Source organism: Ceratotherium simum, chromosome 2 (genome assembly GCF_057802395.1).
Source record: "Ceratotherium simum simum isolate JZ-2026a chromosome 2, ASM5780239v1, whole genome shotgun sequence".
Lineage (NCBI taxonomy): Eukaryota > Metazoa > Chordata > Mammalia > Perissodactyla > Rhinocerotidae > Ceratotherium > Ceratotherium simum.
In genome coordinates, this window is record NC_141901.1 from 22,698,362 (window position 1) to 22,723,056 (window position 24,695).

General features: G+C 43.7%; 1 protein-coding gene across 2 annotated transcripts in view; it reads left to right on the plus strand.

Moving 5' to 3' along the window:
• Positions 1 to 24,695, plus strand: part of PTPN14 (protein tyrosine phosphatase non-receptor type 14) — a 176,354-nt gene that overhangs the window by 122,641 nt on the left and 29,018 nt on the right. For both annotated transcript variants that reach the window (XM_087439116.1, XM_004424908.3), the window contains exons 6-13: positions 4,983 to 5,053; positions 6,014 to 6,101; positions 9,644 to 9,732; positions 12,607 to 12,694; positions 13,682 to 13,764; positions 15,682 to 15,739; positions 19,280 to 19,358; positions 23,096 to 24,573. In XM_087439116.1, coding sequence (XP_087295242.1) covers positions 4,983 to 5,053; positions 6,014 to 6,101; positions 9,644 to 9,732; positions 12,607 to 12,694; positions 13,682 to 13,764; positions 15,682 to 15,739; positions 19,280 to 19,358; positions 23,096 to 24,573 — 2,034 coding nt within the window. The remainder of the gene's footprint in view (positions 1 to 4,982; positions 5,054 to 6,013; positions 6,102 to 9,643; positions 9,733 to 12,606; positions 12,695 to 13,681; positions 13,765 to 15,681; positions 15,740 to 19,279; positions 19,359 to 23,095; positions 24,574 to 24,695) is intronic.

Genomic DNA, 24,695 nt, shown 5'->3' on the forward strand with positions numbered 1-24,695 from the left:
CCACTTTATATGGGACGCCGCCACAGCATGGCTTGCCAAAGCAGTGCGTCAGTGCGCGCCCGGGACCCGAACCAGTGAACCCCGGGCCGCCGCAGCAGAGCGCGCGCACCCAACTGCTTGCGCCACCGGGCCGGCCCCACCACTTATTTTTTTAATCAACTGTTTTGCCCAAAGCACTGACCTAGGTAACTAACCCCCGGGGGGGTGAAGTTATATAAGAAACGCAGTGCTTGTTCTCAGGGAGATGACGGAGTGGTTGAGTAAATACAAAGTTTGCAAAATCAGAATGCAAAGCCAAGTGTAATAAAATACAGGCAGGATTTTATGTTGGGAGAGGCTACCTGTGCTTGGGGGATTAGGGAAGGTTTAAAGACTAATGGTGTGTGAGCTGCATCTTAAAGGATGGGCAGGATTGTAGCAGGCAGAGAGGTAGGGAGCAAGGAATGATCTAGACCGAGAGAGAAGGAGCAGAGGCAAAGTGGCATGAGTGATGGGGTAACAGTCAGCTGGCCAGTCTGACTGTCGCTGAGGGTGCTCGAGGGGAGTGGTGGCAGATGATACTGAGACACCTGAGGAGTTAGAAGGCCTGGGCTCCGTCCAGGGGTTTGCAGACCCCACACTTTGAGAACCACTGGGTTAGAGCAATGAGACCATTTCTGGGAGGAGGTCAGATGAGAATCTGTTGTGGTGTTCTTGGCAAGAGGTATGAATTAGGTGTTAGCAGTGAATACAAACAAGAAAGCAAAGCAAGAGATATTTTGGAAATAAAATGGGCAGCCTTGGCATCTAATCAGCTGTGGCATATGGGAGAGAGTAGAGTGGTGACAAAGGTTTTGAGTTTTAAGTTTTGAACTAGGATAAGTAGGATAAGTAGAGCTGCATTATTATCCATATCAGTGCATGTGATGAATTTAAATTGGTCCAAAACTTACCTTATTTTTATAGGTTAGGAAAATAGTACCAGATCTCTAACTTTTCGTGAATAACTCTATCCTTCTTCTTCCCTCCAAGAAAACAGCAGTATTATCAACTGGGCCTGCTGTTTTTTATGCCTTATTAATTTTATCCATTAAACCAACCTCCATTCAAAGAGATTAGCATGTTACTTATCAGAGACGTTCTTCATAGGACTTGGTGTCAGCATGCTTGAATCAACATCTCTAATATCTCAGCAGCTCACCTCGAAAGTCAGGATGTTTTCCGGTGCGCTTGCTGGGGGAAAGTGAAGCTCATACCTTAGAATTTCAGAGAGTGTGCATTTTTGTGTCAAATGGGACAAGGAGTTGGGTTGATAATTTTCCACAATTTTTTTTCACCTTTCTCTCATTAAAGGTCTTCATCACATCACCTTTAGGCAGAGACCAGGCTTGGGTGCTATTTAGAATTTTCAAAGGTGATTACCAGCATGATGTTTATGAGTTTGTAGATGATAAAATGCTTTGACAGGTTAAAGTGCTATATAGCAGTAAAGGGGTGATTTTGTGTATCATACCTTTTTCAGAATATAAGACTGTGTCTCCACTGGGCTTTAGGCAAATCAGATATTTAAATAGCATAGACTTTGTTAAATCTTACCATGGACAGACAAATATTGATGTTGTTATTCTGGGATCTAAAACTTCCCTCTTCAGGATAGTTGCTACTAGTGACAGGTAGCTATTTACATTCCAATTTAAATGAATTAAAGCTAAATAAAATTAATTCAATTCCTCAGTTACGTTAGCTACATTTAAAAAATGCTCAGTAGCCACCCGTGGCTAGTGGCTGCTGTACTGGAAAGCTCAGGTATAGAACATTGCCATCATCGCAGAAAGTCCTGTCGGGGCAGCGTTGACGATGATGTGGTAGATGCTGGTGTCAGTGTTCGTATCTGAATCGTGAATATTCCTAGGCTTCTGCCATCAGTTGTGTATTTTTATCCCCCTCCCCTGCTCCCCCATGTTGTATCCTGGGGGATACACACCCGTGCACAGTTGTATGCCCTGTGGCCTCTGGTCAGGAGGTTCAGAGTAATGGAGTCAAGCTGTTGTGCCCACATCCTGGCTGTGCCACTAACTGCCTGTACGATCTTGGACAAGTTATTTATCCAAAGCCTCCGTTTTCTCATCTAAAAATGAGGATAACAAGCCTAATCCGATTATGAGGATGAAATAAGAGAATGCATTTGAAGTACTTAACTTGGCACAGGGTAAATTCTCAAATAAGTGTTTGTTTAGTTGTCGTCATCATGTTATTGTTATTATCATCAGCATTATTATTCTGCCTCTGTTATGCAAGCACAAATCTGCTGAAGAGTGCTTTCTAGGTAACAATACTGTATGCGTTTTGAAATATAAGCAGAGGACAGGTGATAGGTACTATCATTAACCAGCTTTGCATAATTAAAAACTCTTGTTTGACAATATGAAACTTACACATTGCACATTGAGTTCAGTTCAGTAAACATTTATTGGTCATTTACTGTATGTTGAGAGCTTATAGGCTGGCATTCATAAAAGCCCTGTGATAGCCCTGGAAGTGCTATGGGGAAGAACTGCTGAACTTAGGTGCCTGTAATCTAGTGGAGGGAGGGAGACAAGGGTAAAGGATGAGTATACAAATAACTATGTAGAAACACAGTAGGCAGACTATGATAAAGGCTGTAAAAGAGACACACACAGAGCAGAGGAGGCAGGTCCAGAGGAGGAAAGGCTTACATCCTGCTCGGGGGGGAAGTAGAAGCCCTGTCCAGGGAATGGTAGCTGACATGGGACCTGAAGGATGGGGTGACGTTTCACATGATGTGATGGGCCTGGCTGGTTCTTCTGGAAGGGTCAGCATGAGCGTGAGTGGAGATGTAAAAGCAGTCTGCATTAGGAAGAGAAGTTTGCCTGAAGCCTTGAACCCTTGAGAGAGGAGATCTGGAAGGGAAGACTGGGTCGCATTGGAGAACGGTCTGAATGCCAGGCCCAGCTGCTGACCTAATTGAGTAGGCAGTAGGGAGCCATGGAAGGTTGTAAACTTTCTGCTTGGTTCCACTAGAGCTCTCAAAGAGAAGAATGCATTCCTTTGGTGGGGGAGGGAAGATGGAATGAATGGCTATGTTTGATCTTATAAAGCAACCGAATTTGTCAAATGGCATTTCTGCAGCAGAGACAAGAACAAAGTTAAGTACACAGGCGCTCCACAGGTGTGCAGCTGTGTACAGGCAAGCACTCTGCCATTTTTCATTCGTGTGGGGCCACTCTCGCACGTCTCTGTGGCAGGGGCACATACCTCAGGGAGGCCCCGGGCCCAGATGGAGGCGGTTGAGTACAATAGCAGAGGGGTACCTTGGGGCTTTTTCTTCTTTGAAAGTAGGAAGCAGAGGTTTAATGGAGCACTTTTTGATCTCCACTTATCTTTCTTTATTTTATTCATTGCTACCTGCCTTTCATTAGCTTTTCAAAATTAGTGTCGGGTTATTACGAGTACTCAATATCTAGATGCACACTCACAGCTAAATTTCTAAGCCATGTGGGATCTTTGTTACTCCACAATATAAAACTGAAAATGTCGAGCTTATTTCCTATCACAGACTTGAGTCATTTCAGTGGATGGCTAAAAAGGAAACAGCAAATTAATCGGTTAACACATGAAAAATAAAGGCTGCCAGTAATTCCCTCCATCTTCTTTGAGGTTTCTCAGGACCATCTGCAGAGCTATAGAATTTCTACTTTACAGTTAAAGGCTGGTTTTCCAGCTTTGAACAATACTGATTTTTCACGTTTTCGTGATTTGAGATGGGATGTTTCTTGCAGGTTTGAGGTGTACCTTTTTAGGGGTAATGTTTCATCCTTGAAAAGTTGCTAAATTGGAGGTAATTTTTATATAAATGGTCTTTTAGAATCAAGGGAATGAGGCATTTTGAATGTTTTCTTCCAAAACATTAGCCCTGTCCCCGCACCCTCGGTGTCTATGGTGAGCCTCAGGGGGCCTCACCAGGGCACACAGCTCAGAGCCCCTTCTGACACCTGCTGTGGAGCTCAGAGGAAAATGGTGCACGTCTGTGTTCTCCTCGGTGCTTGCTAGCCTCGGGCTGTGGAAGCTGCTACCGGAAGCTGCTACCGGGGAAGGTCGGAGGCAGCTGGCCCCACGGCTTGAGCCTTCCGGGCCAACACAAGGGACCAGCTCTAGAATCACCATGTCTGTCAGTGTCTCGGGAACTGATTGCTCTGGCCTTCCTGTCTTGGATTTATTCCTCCAGACTCCCTCTCTCCATCCCAGATAGTGCTTTGCTGGTCATTGTTTAACAAGCCCTGTAAATACTCCCACCATTATTGAAGGGGAGTTGAGAAGAGATGTCTGCGATTGGCTCTAGTCCCATGGGAGCCGGCACACCCTTGGTCCTGCTATTGGCCTGGGATGCAGTTGGTCGAGACCAGCTGGTCAGCTACACAGCTGTTAATTTACAGAGCTCCCCTGAGGTGTTTTAGCCGGCCTGGCCTCTTCTGCTCCCAAGGCTCCGTCAAGTAACATCCCAGTGAGCCTGCTCTGCCTTCAGGTGGCTCTGAATTAGTTTGCTGGTATTGTGGGGGCGGACAAAAAGGCCAGACACAGTCCCTTCCTAGGCTCAGCTTTTGAAGGGAGGTGGCCTAGAGACTCATGTGCCTATACCCTGATAGTTAAAAACGTGTTAAGTACTTACAAAGCATTGTTAATACAAGTAAGTCTGAGAGGCAGGCAGATAGGGAAGAAGGAAAATGAAAAAAGATCTGTGCATGGGCCCTAGAGAATTTAGGTGGCAACCCAAAATATGCCTTGAAATAGTCTAAGTTATAGCAGAGAGCCATGTTATAAAAGTAAAAATGAACCCTCAGTCCTAAAAACTACAACTTTTAATTCTAAGGAGTGAAGGGGAGATGGAGGAAGTCAGGCTGATTAGGAACGTCTTCTGCAGAAGAGAGCTTTTAAGGTTTGCAAGGAAATTGATAAATGGCCTTAACTGCTTTCTCCTTTGGTAGGATTTGGCCCTGGAAGAGGCTGTTCTGGAGGAGCTGACGCAGAAAGTAGCCCAAGAACACAAAGCCCACAGGTAAGGCAGGCAGGGGCAGGGGGCTGCCCGGCCCAGCACCAGGCTGTGTCCTGTCCGTGGCGGGAGGCATTCGGCTCCCTCCCCCCAACCCCGGGCTTGAGTCAACACAGTTCTCTTTCTTCCAGCGTGTGATTCAGCTCTGTTCTGAGAGGTGTGTGGATTTGGAAATTGTGCTGCTTGCCTTCCCCCTCCTTTCTTCTTCTCTCTTGCTCTCTCTTTTTTCTTTCTCTCTCCCTTTTCTTCGTTAACGCCAACCAGCCCGCACATATGTGGAGCTGTTGGCCAGGAGAATTCCTCTCTGTGAGCTTCCTAAAAATCTGTTGCCAGACCTGGGAAGCCAGGGGCTGCTTGTGCTAGGAGTGAAGACCTAGAGAGCTGCTCTGGGTGAGAGGGTCAAGATCCAAAGGGAAAAGGAGGGAGACTAACTTGAGGAAGCTCTGCGAACTTGATATCAGGGCCACCTGGAGCTCTTTGGGACCGACGGAAAACAAACATCCTTCCCTTCCGACCTCAGAGGACCTATGCAGTGGTCCTAGGCTCTCTTGTCTTGGCCACTTAGCTCCCAAAACATCATCCTCGTGAACTTTTTCTTTCTTTCATTTTTCTTTTTTTTTTTTAAGACAGTGGAGATTTTTCCCAGGTAGGAGAAAAATAACATTTTTTAAAGCAGGCAGCATTATTCACAGGGGTGTCTGGAATAATTGTTTAGTGTTTGTAGGGCCGTGGCTCTTAATTAAATACTTCACCTTCCTCTCATTATTCCCTGTTAAGTAAAAGGCTACTGGGGAATATGTTAATGAATTACTTAGTAATGCACGATGTCCTCACAGTTGGGTGATGATTGCTCTTCCCAGAAACAAGAGCTAAACCACAGTCCTACAGTTTGTCAGTGTGAGGAGAGGAGCTTCCACTGACTTTGTTGCTCTTAAATTTCCTCCTCTGATGCTCTTTTGGTCGTAGTGGAATCCTGCCAGCCGAAGCTGAGCTTATGTACATCAACGAAGTGGAACGTTTGGATGGATTTGGACAGGAAGTCTTTCCTGTGAAGGTAACGTACCTGGCCTATCCTTGCTTCAGCCTTCTCAGAATGGCGCAGGCATTTGGAAAACCAGTGTTGATGGCAGCGGGCCAGAACAGTGTGGCTTTCTTCTTCCTGCGTAGCATAGTTGGCAAGTCCAATTTACTTGAGGTAAAGCAAACACTGTTTCTTAACTAAGAGATTTTGAAGTTTTCCATGGTCTTCAGTAGAATATCTCATTTGTAAGACAACCGTCTGAGTGAGAACCAAACACCAGCCCATCTGGCGCTGTGAAGGCATCAAGGCACACGTCCAGTCTTACAAAGGGACAAGTAGCTAATGTCATGTGTGCCTTAATAAAGGCCCTACCCAGTAATTTTCTTCCCCATGCTTATTCTCTCTTTTCTTCTTTGAGCTGATACAGGGATAATTGTGAGGTAGAATGAAACATTTCCTGTATGCAATCATACTTTATTTCTCCAGCTCTATAGAGTCTGCATTGTGGGTTTCCAACCCCTTCCGTGTTTTCTGGAAACTATGCCTAGGAAACCGTTACAGCACATCACGTCCTTTGCAACAAATCCACCTCCTGAAGTGGGTGTGGTTGGGGGGGGTCACGGTGTCTGGTCATTTATAGAGCTCAGCCCATGATCCAGACTCATTTTCCTCTCTCTGCTGACCAACTTTACAAAAGACGGAGTTTTGTCAGAAACCTAAAGCAACTGGCACATTTCAGCGATTTGGGAGATGCCTGCAATTTCAGCACAAACATTTCACTCCATACTGGCTCCGCTGGCTGTTTTATATGTGTCCTGTTCCCCCTCTGTTGCACGTTTGCAATTTGCCTTAATGAGAACTGCCCATGTGCATCAAGCAGAATCGAGCAGGGTGGCCGCAGCTTGCGAAAAGGGCTAAATGGCTCTTTTTTTAGATTTGTTTAATTTTCGTTTGCTTCTCTAGTGGCTGCCCTTCATAGGGTTGTAAGCCATTTTCCTTGCAATAATGCCTTATGAAGCCATCTGCATCCCACTTACATTTCAGCAGCCATATATAGTCATGATATTTTGAGTCATTGAAAAATCAGAGTAAACTTTTCTCCACTTCTAGAAAACTGACTTCTCAGTCCCTGCAAGTTGGGGGTTTTGTGGTGGTGGTTCTTTGCTTGTGTTGTTTTTAGTAATTCTGAACTATGGGAAATAGGGGCAAGTGAGGTAGTGTCGGAAATCCACTGTGCTTGGTTCTGATGCACTTTCTAGTATGTTCTTTAGTGGGAAAAGTACCAGGGGGATACTATACCTTACTCTGAGTGGGCAGACAGGCACTGCTGACTCACTGCTGAGTAACTTAGCTGGGCGGCTTCTTTTTTCTTTTTCCCCACATATTTGTTCATGACTAAGGTGACCTGATTCCTGGTGACCCAAGGATGATGGGTGAGACTGCAGCACCAGTGGGGGCAGTGACATGGTCAGCTCTGAGATAAGTGAAAATGCAGACAGGAAAGTACGCGGGGACCAGCTCCAAGTGGCGATGGAGCCCTTTTGGTTAGGGCAGGTCCTTCCTGACCAAATAAAGTAAAAAAGCATGTTACAGATGTGTCCTAGGGAAGACAATTTCCATTTAGTGTGGGGTTTTCCATGAGTGGTTCCTCAAAACTTTTGAAGGCTGGAGGAGTCCTAGTCCATTTCCTGACCACAAACACAGGTGTGGCCCCTGCCTCAGTCACTCTTGTATTGTCAGAGCACATGGACACGAGGAGGGTGCTTCTGGAATGGGTCAGAGTCTGGAGCCTCGATCCTTGGAGCTCTTAAGTATTGACCGGTGCAGTGCCTGGGGCATCCGTTCTGTGTGTTTTCCGTTGCCCCGCCCTGGTGAACTGCTCTTCCCGTGTCCCCATCACCCCCAGACCGCCACACCCATCTGCTGGCAATGTGCCCAGGGAAGGCTTACTGCAGAATTTTCCGTTCTCTTCCCCTCTCCATTTCTCCTGTCTTCTTGTCCACATATATTTTTCTGTAGTGCACCTTACCTTTTAACTTCTCAGAATTACCAGGGCGTATTTTTTTTTCTCCTCCTTCCCAGTTCTTTCTCTCCTAACACTTTCTGCTTTTGCCACCAGCAGTTGTCTTAGCCTTACCCTGTTAAAAGACTCCTGTTCTAATGTCAGCTTAGGTAGGTGGGTCGAGGAGCGGTCGCTGAGAAGGAACACTGTCGTCTTTGTGTCTTAAAGGGGATCAGATATTCTGAGGAATGTAGAGGTCGTTCTTTGCCATCTTAGGCCTAGTTGTGTGTGGCCCTCTTCTTACTCCACAGAGAGGACATCCCCTCAGTGAAAGCAGGGGGCCAAGTGACAGTTTACTCCCTGGTTGTTGAGCCTTACCCCTCCGCTCTCAAGAACACTGGCAGCTGGGTTATGCTCTGCCAGGGAGGAGGTTGGAAGCACCCGACTGGACCAAGAGACCAGACTGAAGATAAAACATCTGAGTATCCCCAACACAGGGCCCAGCAGATTGCCTGACAGTGAAGCCTGCAGTCCACACACCCTTCCTGTGCTCAGGAAGCTCCCAACCATTGTTTAGTATCCCACTCTGTTACATGAATAGACAGCCAAGCATCCCCCTACACAATGCCCTAATTAGAGAGGCCAGTGCAATGAGAATGAAACAGCCTGGAAGACACGGAGACTTGGCAGGGTGAAGATACCCAAGTTACCATCCTTTGAGTCTCAGAGATTAAAAATATATGTGTATATATAGAGTAGAAGGAATAGAGTACTTTTAAAAGGAACATTCAGAAAATAAAAATTAACTTTAAGAAATTAAAAATATGAAAACAGAAATGTAAAACTAAATACATAGGTTAGAGATAAAATTAAGATCTCACCAAAAAACAGATCTCTAAAAAAATTAGAAGGCCAGCCCAGAATGTCCAACATCTGAATAATGGGAGTTCTCAAAAGAGCGAAGAGAGGAAACAGAAGGTAGTAATTCGAGAAAATATCCCAGAACTAAGGAACATGAGGTTCTGAATTGAAAGGCCAAGCATAGTGGATGCAGATAGACACACTAGGGCTTTAAGTGGGGGAAGTTGATGCCTCAAGGGAGAGGAAATGGTGGTGCCAGGTTTTAAACAAGCTTTAGAAAATATTCAGGTCTTCAAACTATGTGCATATATGATTGCACATATATAATGTGTATATATAATCCAACTATGTGCATGTATAATTTTGATTTAAAAAACAAAAATGAAGGTAAAGATATTAATAGATGTTCATGAAAGAGAAAATCTCAACTGCCAACAAACCTGAGAAAATCCTCAAGTTCTCTCTTAAGCAGGAAATGTGTTGCAACAAAGTGAGAAAAAAGAAAAAAAGACACAGTCCATAGGATGTGTAGTAGGGTGCATCCCTTCGGGACCTGCTTGCCTTATTGCCCTCATGCTGTCTGTGATTCATTCCACATATGGGCGAGACGTGGGGTGTGGTCCCCATGAGTGGGCTGCTGCCCAGGAACTTGGTTCTGCCAGGCCGTTGGTGATCTGTTTCATCACAGCTGTCTTTTGTTGATCTTATGCAGGACAATCATGGAAATAGCGTGCACCTGGGCATCTTCTTCATGGGGATTTTTGTGAGCAACAGGATTGGAAGACAAGGAGTAATATACAGGTAGTCTTATTTGTCTTTTTTTCCTTTTTCCCCTCGAGGGACTCTAGAAAACCCCACTGAATATGAAAGTTATACAAGTGAGTTAAGAGCGAGACTATCATCAGAGTTGAGCTTCTCTCAACTCAGATAAGATCAGCCCTCTGTGGAGATTTAAGCGTTATGGAGAAATTCTTCTCACTTTTCCTGGAGGGCTGTTTGGGGGTGGGGATTGGGGGAAAGCTTTCTTTCCACCTGCTTCCAGGAGATGCATTGTTGAACCTCCCTGAGCCGGAAGAGTGGAACTGAACTCTATGAGTCTAGTTGGAAACGGGCTTTCCAGTCAGTCTCCTGCTGGTTACCTTTGCTGGGATCGTCCATGAGCAGTCAGTAAACCCAGGCTGGCTTCTTTCCATTGTCCTGCACCCTCTGCCTACCCACATGTGCTAGAAGAGTGCAAACTAGTTTTTATGTTAACGAAAGAGGATTGTTTGTGAAAGTGTCTTGTGAAAAAGCAATCAATTTGTTATAAATTAAAGGTCTTTGGTACTTTTTGTTATTTTACACTTTTTCCTCTTTTCCATTTCACATGAATAGAACTAGTGTAGGGATGTGGCAGAGTGTCCCCCCCATTGCATGTCAATGAGCTTGCTTTGTGTTGGTGCCTAGAGATTCCAGCGTAATGTCAGTGACTTAAAAAACTGCATGCTTGCTTTCATTTACATGGGCAATATGGCCTATTATTTATTGGAAGAACAGCTTTCCTGTGTATGCATCTGATTGACAGAGCTGTGCATCTAGGGCAGATCATAAAGACAGCTCTTAGAGGCAAAACACGCTCCACCTTCTGGAAGTGAATCTTGGCCGGCCGTGTGCTCTCTGGATCAGCAGTTGCTGCAGGTCATTTTGAGAAAGTTTTCCCACCAAAAGCTTCCTAATTGGCTTTTATTTCCGTAGGTCCCCACCCTACCATTATTTTTGTCCATTTATTTTTTCTTACTCTTTGAATAGAGACATTATTGAAGCAGGAATCAAAAGAAAGATCTTTGGGGCTACAGAATAAACTCTTTGACTTTTGGACATATTCAATCAACTCCATATACCTACAACAAATTATAAATTAATTGAGTAAAATATGTGCAGAGTTGTCATATACATTTTTATGCCCATTTAAAGCAGGCATTTTGTCCCACACAGTTCTCCAGAGCTAAGTCAATGGTTCATTTTCTCCTTGAGCCTGGAGAAGAGAAGTAGACATGTCTTGCATTCCAACTATCGAGGTTAAATAGAAAACAGCAATTTGAAAGTTTGCTCATCATAAGCCACTCACAGGTTTTGTTCAGTTTCCAGACCTCTTCCTTTAGCACTTCTCTTGAAACCCCTACAGGATGGGAATTTATTTTTACTGTAGTGTCATGTTAATTATGCCACTAGGTGAAGTCATAGGGTGGAGTGAGGAGTGGCTCCAGAGTTTTGGAGTTGATTTGAAGGAATAGAGCCAGAGGAAACCAAATATCTCTTATCTCTAGGGACCTTCACCAAGGAGCGTGTAGCTATGAGTCTGTGTAGATGTAATCTGATGGGATTGTAAATCAGCAGCAGCTGTGCTGTGCACCTGTAGAGGGCATGGCCCCAGGAGGTATACGTAAGTACACTTGGTACTGCTGTAATGGACAGGTGACTGGAGGAAAATCTGGAAGCCCCAGGTATAGAACTCATCCATCCCTGATGAACATAGTGAATGTGGCTAAGTCATGTACTCACTTGTGCCTAAATTGCCTCATCTCTAAAGAAGGAACAAAAATAGCTGCTTTGTCTACCTTCGAGAGTTGATAAAAGAACTGAACTCTATACAGATGGGAAGCAATATTATTACTTTTAACTCTTTCAGCAAACATTTATTGCATGCTGTGTGCCAGGTACTTGGCTCAGGGCTTGGAATACAGAGGTGAAGAAAGCAGATCTCTACCCGGGGTTTGGGGTCTGTGGTCTGGTTTGGTTTAGTTAGCAATCTAGTCACAGAAGTAAACAATTGTAATACGTTGTGGTGACTGATAGAGGACTACACCAGGTTCTTTCCTAGCATGTGGGTGATTGGGGATGAGGAAGGGCTTCCTGGAGAAAGTGACTCCTGAGCTGAGTCTTAACAGAATCATCTGGGCAGAAGATGATGGAAGTATAATAAGTGAAAGCCTAATGGAATAAAAAGGCAGTGGGCCCTCTTTTATACGTTGGGGCACAGAATGAAGAGTAGATTGTAGTTAAGTTACAAATTGGCTCCAAGTAGAATGGGAAGCAATAGCGTCCCTTCCCTTGCCTAGTGGTGATTTCTGTGTATCTCATTTTAGATAAGGTCTCCATGAGCAAAGGGAAGGAAATTCTGTGTGTATCTGTGTCTAGATCACAAAAATGTAGGCACATTAAACACTCCCCAGGCATTTTTCCTCAGTGGCATAACCAACCTGTAATGTACATTGTGACACAGAATCCATGTGGATTCTTCCGCCTAGATTCCTGGAAACACACGATTTTTAATTAATATGCTCCTCCATCATTAACGAGCAGGGATCACAGGAAAGGCTTTGTCAGTTTGGAAATGTGAAAAACAAAGTGGCAGAAATGCCTTGCAAATTTCCCTCATAGCTAATCATAAAGGAAGCTGTACTTCATGAACAGTGGTATCTAGATATAGTTTACATAGGATTTTTAGCTATTTCAATAAATACATGCTGGGTTTTCTTTACTTTTCTGCTTTGAGAGAAGGAACATTTAGCCTTTAAAAATACAGTTAAATCATAATTTGTAAAATGAGACTCAACAGTAGCAGATGACCCTGCTGCGCTGATTCATCAATGCATGGAACGCCTTTGGGCAAACAGTTTCATTTCTTTGAACCAGGTGGAATGACATCGGGAATATCACTCATAACAAGTCGACGATCCTAGTGGAGCTCATCAACAAGGAAGAGACTGCCCTCTTCCACACGGTAAGCAAAACAGACAGACAAAGGCAGGCTCTGACAAGCAGCTTACTGTTTGACTTCTCAATTCATAGTATCCTTTCCTTGCTCTCCGTATCTTGAGAGAATAAATGTTCTATTGAGCCGATAACTTTCCAATACTTGCCCAGTGCTGCCATTACTCATTTCAGGATAGTGGCAGCGCTTTCATGTTCAAAATGCCCGGATTCCAGGCTGAGTTTTGACTCTGGGATTTGGGTTTCCCCACCTGCCTTGTTTATGATGGATCATGTTGCCTGGCATGTCGCATCAAGGAACCCTTGATGATATTGCATGGCATTTTCTTTTGCTGGCGGACCTGGATTTTTTTTGCCATTATAGCCCAAGCCTAATCTGAAGTAAACTGAGTGATGGCCCTTCTGTTGAGTGGCTCCTCGAGAGCCAAGGCAGTTCATGCACCTCACTGGCTCTCATTTAATGATGCTTGGTGTTCATTCCATGCTCTGCCTTGATTCATTTATTTTTAAAACACTTGGTTTGGAATTATGTGCAGACATGCCCATTCATCAGCGTAACCCCAGCACCTTGGGCATAAAGGATTCTTTTTTTTTTTTTCTTGGTGAGAAAGATTTATCCTGAGCTAACATCTGTACCAGTCTTCCTCTATTTTATATGTGGGTCGCCACCACAGCATGGCTGACAAGTGGTGTAGGTCTGTGCCTGGGATCTGAACCTGTGAACCTGGGCTGCTGAAGCGGAGCTCACGGAACTTAACCACTAGGCCACAGGGCCGGCCCCAGGCATAAAGGATTCTTTAGCAGACAGTATTGTCTGCCATCCTGTAGTGGGCTTTGTAGGCATGGCTGCCGCTGAATTTCAGCACATTAGTTTGTGGTTCAGCCTATTATTTTCTGCTTGATGTGAAGGGAGGAAGGGATGTGCCCTTGCTCAGAGAAATCTTAGTGAAATGTATGTATCATGGAACAGATGTTTATTTTTTCTGTCTCTTCCCAGGATGATATCGAAAATGCCAAGTATATTTCTCGGTTGTTTGCTACAAGGCACAAGTTTTACAAACAAAACAAAATCTGCACTGAGTGAGTAAACATGTAGTCCACCCTCTCACTAGATGGCTTGGTCAGATTAAATTCACGTGCTTTAGGGATGTGTAGATTGCTTTTTCCATTCACTTTTTTCCCTCGTTCCTTGTAGAAGCTAAAGGAGTAAGCTACAGCCGGGCAGGAGTGAAAGAACTTTAATGATAAAGACTGTCTAGTGTAGTACGTGTGCCTAGAGAGAAGATAATTCACAAATTGACTGTGAGTGCTTGACTACCTGGATGGGTTGGCCCACATTAGTGCCTTTCCAACCTCTGCTATGAGTTTGGAGTTGCTGAGCAGTTCCCAATTTGCCAGGGTGCCCCTTCGTGTCAGATGTGGAGTAGGTTCAGAAGTGTGTAACAGAGTGACGAGCCAACTTGAAAGAGAAGAAGCTCCTGTCATCCTCAGCCCCGTTTCGCTTACACAGTTGGCTAACCCTGCGTGTGCTTCTGGGTCATGTCATCTGCCTGTAAATGAGAGGCCAGGGTAATTAGAGGAAGACTTGGAAGACACTAATGGATGTCACAAATCCATGTGTGTTTTTTAATTTAATTTGGAAATAAAGATGATAATGGGCGTCTGATGAGGGAACTTAAATGTCGTCTGACCTTGGATATAGCGTGCTGGGGCTTACACTGTCATTGCCTTTACCTGGTTGCCTTCAAAAGACGTTCCTCAGCAGAGTACATCAGCAGTTGGGGTGCCCAAGGTGTTTAATTTTGTTTCAAAGAGCTTCGGGGATGTAAATGCAAGAGAAGAACTGCTTTTCCACTCCCCTAGTGGACACATCCAAGAGTGTGAAAGTATTGTCCCAGAGTAGGTCCTGCTTTAGAACTGGAGCATCGGGTCCTGGCAGACTTTTTTCTCTACATAATGGAGGCTCTTTCAAACCAGTTGCTGCCATTGGTCACTGGCAGAGTCTGAAAGTATATTTGATCCTATTAGGTCTGCCTGCAAAGTTTGCAAATGTGGTCAGAAGAGCACTGATCAAGGAGTGGCAAATTAAGCAGCCATATCTATCTTATGGACTCGCACATGCACGCACGTACGCACACTCACATGCCATTCCTTTGAACAGGTTACCTATAGGTCATTTTGCAGTTCTGTTCTGCTGTTGCCTTTGGTTTGTGGGGGTGTCTGTGACACTAACAAGAATTCTATAGTCGACTTCTGTAGGGGGAATTAAAAAAAACTATTTTGAGAAGTGAATTTCACTGTAGTCTTCTGGTTTGACCATTTCTCAGCAAGTGGCCTTATTCTAAAATATACTCATTATTTGTATTTCTTTTGTGGTCATTTCTTTGAATATTAGCGAACATCACATATCAGACAAACTAAGGAAATTATATTTTTCCTTTCTGCTTTTGTAATAACCATTCCTTTCTTCTTCCTAGCCAGGTATGGGAGGTTCCTAGCCTCTTATCTGATAAAAACTGGGACTCTCTAAAAAGTACACACACACACCCCACACACATACACGGTACGTTCTGTATACAGTTTCAGAGTCTCAGCACAGGCTACCTGAAGGCCTGGGATATCACTCTGGAGTTTTATGAAACTAGCATCATCATAACAGCATCCTTCTCCAGAGGGCTCCACTCTCGGACCTCTAAAAGACAGGCATCGATTTTAATTTCCCTTATAATCTTTCTTTAGAAATAAGCCTCATTCTTTTAACATTACTTTGTACAACTTATTTTAAAAGTATCATATGTTCCAAACCTTTTGAAAATAAAGAAAAGAATAAAAAAGGAAATCGAAATTTTTCTTAGCTTCACCACCCAGAAATTATGTTTTGCTATAAGTCTTACTTATCTTGTCTATTTTCTCCTCTTCTCTTTCTCTCGCCTGTCTGGTCTTCTTGCATCTGGTAAATAATACTAACTTTTCTCATTTTTTCAACTTTTCATGTAGACAGTCAAATTCTCCACCCCCTATCAGACGCCAGCCCACCTGGAGCCGATCCTCCCTGGTATGTATAAAATCTTCCCTTATCGAGTAGTCTGACGGTTAGGGATAATTTGAGGGGAGAGGTGACCAGAGCATCATAACTAGGCAAGATCTGGTGAGAACACAGAAGGGCATCAGTCTGCCAAGCAGGGGTGATGCACATGCATTTGGTCCCTCTTATGCCCACCCATGCCCATCACTTCTGTAAGTGCAGCTCAAGGGTCACCCCAACGAGTCTTATTCCAGGCTGAGGAAACCATCTTTCTTCAGCATGCAACCTATTGTGTGTTTTTATCTACTTGCTTTATCATTCTTTGTGGTTGTTGCGTATGGACATGTCTTCAGTTATAAGCTCCACAGATTCTTTTGTCTTCACTGCCATAGCTAGAGCTGAATAAACTAGTCAGAAAATGTGTTTTAAATGAGCAAGAATTGAATGAGTCTAGTTGATGATCTCAGGTAGAGTATTTGGTGGGAAGATTAATTGCACATTTTCTAATTTTAAGGCCAATAAAATTTGAATTGATCCACTTTTCTATCTAACGTTAGCCTTTTCTTTTTTTTAATTGCTTTCCTCATCATCTGAATAAGGAAATGGCAACTCTAATTTCAATACATATGTTCTGTCTTGGGCTGTGTTTTATATTGAGGATTACTCAAGGATAATATCAAAGAAAGGGGGGCCAGCCCTGTGGCTTAGCAGTTAAGCGCGCGCACTCCACTATTGGTGGCCTGGGTTCGGATCCCGGGCGCGCACTGACGCACCACTTGTCCAGCCATGCTGAGGCCGCATCCCACATACAGCAACTAGAAAGATGTGCAGCTATGACATACAACTGTCTACTGGGGCTTTGGGGAGAAAAAGGGAAATAAAAAAGGAGGAGGATTGGCAATAGGTGTTAGCTCAGGGCTGGTCTTCCTCAGCAAAAAGAGGAGGATTGGCATGGATGTTACCTCAGGGCTGATCTTCCTCACAAAAAAAAAAAAAAAAGATGTGGGAGAGTTGGCTTCCTTTAAAGTATCTACTCATTTTAAATCATAATTATTTTATTTTAGGTTATGATTTTTTAAACAGGATCAAACATGTAGCCTTTACATTTTTCTGGGTAAATAGTTCCTTCAAGTTAATAGGAGACTAAAATTAAATTTTTTTCATACACAGTATATAAACTATAGCACATCTTTAAAAGGGAAGTTTTGGGAATTTTTTTTTCTGGAAAATGCATAGACATGAACTCTTAGAGTTGGGCCATTATATCATCAAAGAATAACTCCTGAGTACCTATGTTAATAGTAGTAATCTCGATATTATGCTCAATCTCTCACAAGTAGCCTTTGCCTGGGAGATCTAGAGGTCACATTGGGCTTTTCCCTCTAAGCGCCAATAGATTTGTTCATGGCACTGGTTTCTTTATTCTTCGGATTGTTAATATTATTTTCCTTTTCCCTTCTTTAGAGTCCCCATGTCTTCATTAGTGAGCTAATTATTCCCTTATGTCCATGAAACGGCCATGGGAGGCAAAGTGTTTTAAGACTATCTTGTGATTTGATCTCATCCTAATTATCTAGAGAAGACACAGAGGCTTTCCTATTTTATTTGGATGAAGACAATCTACAGGAAGCCAGATTCATGGCTTCTCCCCTTCCTCTGCCGCTTTTAAGATTAAACCATTTCACCAAAAGTTCCTTGGGATGAGTGAGAGTAAAACCAGATAACATTGTCTCCTTTTGGCTTCCTGCTGATAACTGTGACTGCTGATTGCTGCTGTTCTCCTGCCCGTCTGCTGCCTAGTTTATGGCATCTAATTTGTTTCTGTATTAGCCAGTCTGGAAAGAAATAGAATAATATATTGGAATATATGAAGAGATGGAATAAATGATATAATCCTGAAATGGTGCTTGTAGGATTAGCTCTTACTGTCCTTTGCCTGTACACATGTGCCAGCTCATGAACAGTCACTTACTGGATTTTTTTTTTTTTAAAATAAGAGTAAGAGAGGGAGTGAGCCAACGTGGCCTCGTCATGTCTTTCTATTCCCTTGTATGAATCCCTTCCCACTGTTTTTTTTTTTAAAAGCCTCAAAACTGGCTGTCCTACTCTGGAAAAATTGAGTTGAAATATGTATTACCAAGAAGAGGAAAAATATTTTTAAATTGCAACTCAAAAACCAGCCAGAGGGGGATTTGGGAATCCTTAGGAGAGCTGATATATGACACCTTTTCTTGGGTACCTTGAACTGCTTTCTTAGGTTAATTTCAATTCTTTATTTCTTCTCCCCGATTCTTTTTAATTTTTGGGTCCCTTGTCTTCATTACGTTCTTTATTTGCCCTTTTGATGCTTAAGCATTATTTGTGGCAGGGGAAATGGTAGATGAGTTATTTACCCAGCTTCAAACTCTGGCGAGTGTTCTTCTGTTGGGGGGTACTGAGAAACTGTGACCCCTGCTGGCTTTGGGTTTTTTGGGCTTGATCTCAGCTTCTCTCCTAAAGCAGTAACATTTAAACTAATATCTATAAGGCTAATTTAAAAATAATCAAATAGAAATATAAGAGAGCATCCTGTTTGGTGGTTTACAAATTTAAAGTTTTTTTTTTAATTTTTAACCTCAAAACTCTTTCTTCAAATAAACTCTAACCTGGAACCCCAATATATAAATGTTTGAGGTAGGGGGCGGGAAGAGGCTTGATTTGATTGACAGGAAGCTGAGACCTACCGAAGTTAAATGACTTGCTCTAGATCACATTAGGGACTAACCGTATTTCCTTGGTTGGCTCACCACATATTGAACCTATCTAAGCATTTTTTTTTCTCTAAAATGTTTTACCCTCATCTGCAGCAGGAAGTTATTCAGGTTGAGTCTAAATGGCCATCTTGAAGAGTCTTACAGAAAAGATTGTTCAGTGAAGGGATAATGGTTGAGCTGGATTGTCAGCAAGGCCTTTCCACATTTGGTTCTGCAATGGGAGGGTCAACAAATGGTCATTGTTGTGGATCACATTTTAGACTTTTATATAAATTTGCAAGTGGACCTAGCTTAACACTCCCTCGGTCCCTGTTCGAGGTTGACGTGGCGCTGTGAACTAGAGTCATAGGTACAGCTGTGCTGATGTGTACGAGCTTGTGGCTCCAGGAAGGAGCCAATTTTGAATAGAATTAAACAGGGTTCCCCCTCATTCTCATTATTTCGTAGGTGGACTATAATAATATACGTGTTCTGAGTTATTCTTTAAAAAAGGCATTGGGGGCTTTGCAAATGTATTAGAAAATAGATTGTAAATAGGTACATTCATGTTAATTGTAGCCTTTTTCTCTTTCTCACCTTGACCAGCCTCCTGCCTTCTCCCTTCTTGTTTCTCCAATCCTAACCTTAGTGATGAGACGGGGGTACAGATGAGTAGACGAGGGGTGGGTCGAGGGTGGGCAGGCAGAGCAGCCAGCGTGCTTCCCTGCGGATATGGGTGAGTGACAGGGACTGTCGTGTGCTTGGGCTGGTTCTCTGTGAGAGTTGACAGCCACTTGTGCCAAGGCCTCCGCCACCTATGCTGTGTTCTCTGTTTCAGCCCCGGCAGCAGCCGTACATCTTGCCTCCCATGCACGTGCAGTGTGGCGAACACTACTCGGAAACACACACTTCACAAGGTAACTCTGGCTTGCCATTTTCCCTTCTTAAGATGAAAAGTTGAGTACCAGTAAGCAGAAAGACACTTTTTTTTTAATTAATGTTTTAATAGTTTATAACATTGTGAAATTTTGGGTTGTACATTTTTGTTTGTCCATCACCATATACATGTCTCCCTTCACCCCTTGTGCCCATCCCCCTCCCCCATTGCCCCTGGTAACCACAATACAGTTTTCTCTGTCCATGTGTTGGTTTATTTTCCACGTATGAGTGAGATCATACAGTGTTTGTCTTTCTCTTTCTGGCTTATTTCACTTAACATAATACCCTCCAGGCCCATCCATGTTGTTGCAAATGGGACGATTTTGTCTTTTTTATGGCTGAGTAGTATTCCATTGTATATATATACCACATCTTCTTGATCCAATCATCAGTCGAGGGACACTTAGGTTGCTTCCACTTCTTGGCTATAGTGAATAATGCTGCAATGAACATAGGAGTGCATAAGCCTCTTTGGATTGTTGATTTCAGGTTCGTTGGATAGATTCCCAGTAGTGGGATAGCTGGATCATAGGGCATCTCTATTTTTAATTCTTTGAGGAATCTCCATACCATTTTCCATAGAGGCTGCACCAGTTTGCATTCCCACCAGCTGTGTATGAGGGTTCCTGTTTCTCCACATCTTCTCCAACATGTGTTGTTTTTTGTCTTGGTGATTATAGCCATTCTAACGGGCGTGAGGTGATATCTTAGTGTTGTTTTGATTTGCATTTCCCTGATGATTAGTGACGTTGAACATCTTTTCATGTGCCTCTTGGCCATCTGTATATCTTCTTTTGGAGAAATGTCTGTTCATTTCCTCTGCCCATTTTTTGATTGTGTTGTTTGTTTTTTTGTTGTTCAGTTGTGTGAGTTCTTTATATATTATGGAGATCAACCCCATGTCAGATATATGTTTTGCAAATATTCTCTCCCAGCTGGTGGGTTGTCTGTTCATCTTGATTCTGGTTTCATTTGTCTTGTAGAAGCTCTTTAATCTGATAAAGTCCCACTTGTTTATTTTTTCTTTAGTTTCCCTAGTCTGGGTAGGCATGTCATCTGAAAAGATTCCTTTATGACCAATGTCAAATAGTGTCTTGCCTATATTTTCTTCTATGAGTTTTATAGTTTCAGGTCTCACCTTCAGGTCTTTGATCTATTTTGAGTTAATTTTTGTGAATGGTGATAGCAGATGGTCCACTTTCATTCTTTTGCATGTGGCTGTCCAGTTTTCCCAGCACCATTTATTGAAGAGACTTTCCTTTCTCCATTGTATGTTCTTAGCTCCTTTGTCGAAAATTAGCTGTCTGTATATGTGTGGTTTTATTTCTGGGCTTTCAATTCTGTTCCATTGATCTGTGTGTCTGTTTTTGTACCAGTACCATGCTGTTTTGATTACTATTGCTTTGTAGTATGCTTTGAAGTCAGGGATTGTGATGCCTCCAGCTGTGTTCTTTTTTCTTAGGATTGCTTTAGCTATTCGGGGTCTTTTGTTGCCCCATATGAATTTTAGTATTCTTTTTTCTATTTCTGTGAAGAATGTCATTGGAATTCTGATTGGGATTGCATTGAATCTATAGATTGCTTTAGGTAAAATGGACATTTTAAGTATGTTTATTCTTCCAATCCACGTGCATGGGATGTCTTTCCATTTCTTTATGTCATCATCGATTTCTTTCAATAATGTCTTGTAGTTTTCATTGTATAGGTCTTTCACCTCCTTGGTAAGATTTATTCCTAGATATTTTATTCTTTTTAATGCAATTGTAAATGGTATTATCCAGAAAGACACTTTTTAATGAATACTTTTATTTTAACTTTGTCATTGTCTGAATCGCAGCAGACAGCAGCTTTGATTTGTGAAAGGCATCAAATATCATTTCCCCTGAGAGAAAAATTTCCCCAGCACTGGCTGCAGAGGGAGTTGGGAGAAGGCAGTCAGCAAGTTCCTTTTCTCCTCCCTCTCATAAGTGGGCTTAGAGAAGAGAGAGTAACAGCTAAGCCCAGTGGAATACTCTTCACCCTCATTGTCAGTGTCAAAGCTTGTAACAGTCAGTCAGTTTTTCATGGTGACGTAGAACACAGGCATCCAGAATAACTGAATGAAAATACACAAATAATCTCGACCCCTCATTTTACTATTGCTTCCCATCTCTCCCACCAGCCCCTTCCTTTACTCCTCAGAGTAAAGGAAATCTGCTTTCTTCCTCTTTTTCTCCCTAAACACTTCCATGCAAAATGTGTGAAAAAACTCATTCCAATAATAATAATAATAATTAACATTTATAGAGCAATTTTTCTGGTTAAGCACTTGCAATGTATTGTCTCATTTAATCCTCAAAATAAACCTACGAGATGGGTACTATTATTATTTCCATTTTACAGATATAGAAATTGAGATACAGAAAGGGTATTGGGGGGGCTTGGATATGAGAATTAGTGTCTTGATAAGTTCCAGTGCTCTTAATCATTACACTAACTGCATCTCAAAGGAATGGTACTAAACGTTGGATGTTGACAATATGTTAAATGGATAATTAATTTCTGTTATATGCTTGGCTATTTTGAATCTCTCTACACTGTCAAAGTGTGAGCATGAAAACTAAGATAATCAAGATGATTTAATTTAAAAAAACACTACTTTTAATAGGCAGACGCAGCACAGTTACCCTGCTCTATGGGAAGGCACCAAACCCCGTTAGAGGTGGATAAATGTAACAACCCTGTCTGTGTTCTCCTCTGTCATCCCATCTGGCTGTGTCCACACTCCTCCTCTTTAGGCAGCAGTGTATTTTCAGCCACCTTTTCTGTTTTTCACTTTTTCTGCCTTTGTTTTTCTCTACTTTGCTCATGATTAAATCTGTAGTGTGGAAATAAATGTACTTTGCCCACAGAAAGGTGTTTTGGCAAGAGGTTGCCTTCCTGGGGGGGGTGTGTGTGTGTGTCTGTGTTATGGGATGTGTGTGCCTGTGTATGTTAAAGGAACACCAGACAACTAGAATGGCCCTGACTTTAGAAATCCGCTCTCTCTCTCGTTAGGTACCTCTTTAAACTGTTGTAAATTTTTATGTGGATTGACCTCAATGATGAAACTAATTCTAGAGGAGAGTTTTAGGCAGTGGCTAAAAGAATTCCTGATTCTTATTTTGCCTTCCATGGGTTGCTGACTGGAACGAACTAGCTGTGCATGCTGACAACCTGACTATATTATTTGTCTTGTGTTTTTATGAATGCTCACTGGTCCCTCGGGGAAAGGGACCTTTTCCATTGCAGTCAGGAAGATCAGCTCCAAGTACTCCATAACTTCAAATCTATGGCCCCATTAAAGTTCTTGACTTCCTGGCCCAAATATCCAGTCCTGTTGCTGAGCCCTGAACGAGAGGGCAGCTCTACCCAACATGAGGACCATTGTTGGTTCCTGATTTCAAAGCTCATGGCAAAATCGAGAACTTACCCTGGTGATAATTACTCCAAATATATGTAGCTTTCTCTGTTTAGGTTCACTTTTTCTTTTTAGTATACTTTAAAGTGTTCCTTCTGTATGTTGGCGTCTCGTCCAAGAAATTACCAGTTTTTCTATGGAATATGTGGATGGAGCCATGGGATTTCACTTTTTATGACTTCTGTAAGTTAAAAATCACCCCCATGAGTGTGAGGATGAACTTAATTGAAGCAGGATGGCATGGAGGTTCACGTGCCTTTGTTTGCCTTCTTGCAGACAGCATTTTCCATGGGAATGAAGAAGCCTTGTATTGCAACTCTCACAACAGCCTGGACTTAAATTATTTAAATGGCACCGTCACCAATGGCAGTGTGTGTAGCGTTCACAGTGTCAACTCCCTCAACTGCTCCCAGAGTTTCATCCAGGCTTCTCCCGTATCCTCCAACCTCAGCATCCCTGGGAGTGACATCATGCGGGCTGACTACATCCCTAGCCACCGACACAGCGCGATCATCGTGCCGTCTTACCGGCCGACCCCCGATTATGAGACAGTCATGCGGCAGATGAAGAGGGGGGTCATGCACACAGACAGCCAGAGCCAGTCTCTACGAAACCTCAACATCATCAACACCCACGCCTACAACCAGCCGGAGGACCTGGTGTACAGCCAGCCCGAGATGCGGGAGAGGCACCCCTACACTGTCCCTTATGGACCACAGGGGGGCTACAGTAACAAGCTTGTTGCTCCATCTGACCAGATAAACCCAAAGAATAACACAGTACCCAGCAAGCCGGGGGCAAGTGCCATCTCACACACGGTGAGCACCCCAGAGTTGGCCAACATGCAACTCCAAGGCACCCATAACTACAACACGGCCCATATGCTCAAAAACTATCTCTTCAGGCCGCCGCCCCCCTATCCACGACCCCGCCCTGCCACCAGCACCCCAGACCTCGCCAGCCACCGCCACAAGTACGTGAGTGGCAGTAGCCCCGACCTGGTGACCCGCAAAGTGCAGCTCTCAGTGAAGACCTTCCAAGAAGACAGCTCCCCGGTGGTGCATCAGTCTCTCCAGGAGGTGAGCGAGCCCCTCACGGCCACCAAGCACCATGGCACAGTGAACAAGCGCCACAGCCTGGAGGTGATGAACAGCATGGTGCGGGGCATGGAAGCCATGACACTGAAGTCACTCAACATCCCCATGGCTCGCCGAAACACCCTCCGGGAGCAGGGGCCACCTGAAGAGGTGCCAGGGAGCCACGAGGTTCACCAGCTTCCCCAGTATCACCACAATAAGACTTTCTCTGATGCCACGATGCTGATCCACAGCAGCGAGAGCGAGGAGGAGGAGGAGGAGGCTCCAGAATCGGTGCCCCAGATCCCTGTGCTCCGTGAGAAGATGGAGTACAGCGCTCAGCTGCAAGCAGCCTTAGCCCGAATTCCAAACAAGCCCCCGCCCGAGTACCCGGGACCGAGGAAAAGCGTTAGCAACGGGGCACTGAGGCAAGACCAGGTTAGCCTTCCTCCTGCCATCGCCAGAGCCAGGGTGCTGCGGCACGGGCCGGCCAAGGCTGTCAGTGTCTCCCGAGCTGACCAGCTGGCTGTCAACGGGTCCTCTCTCGGTCCATCCATCTCAGAACCCGACCTGACAAGCGTGAAGGAGCGAGTCAAAAAAGAGCCTGTGAAGGAGAGACCTGTGTCTGAAATGTTTTCCCTGGAGGACAGCATTATAGAGAGAGAGATGATGATCAGGGTAAGTGTCTTCCTCTCCTGGGGCAGTGTTTGGGGGAGAGTCAACCACGCTGGTCCTCCCCTGCAGCCTCCTCTGCTCCTTTTCCGTGATCATATTCAGAGTGTGAAAGCACACGTGCTTTA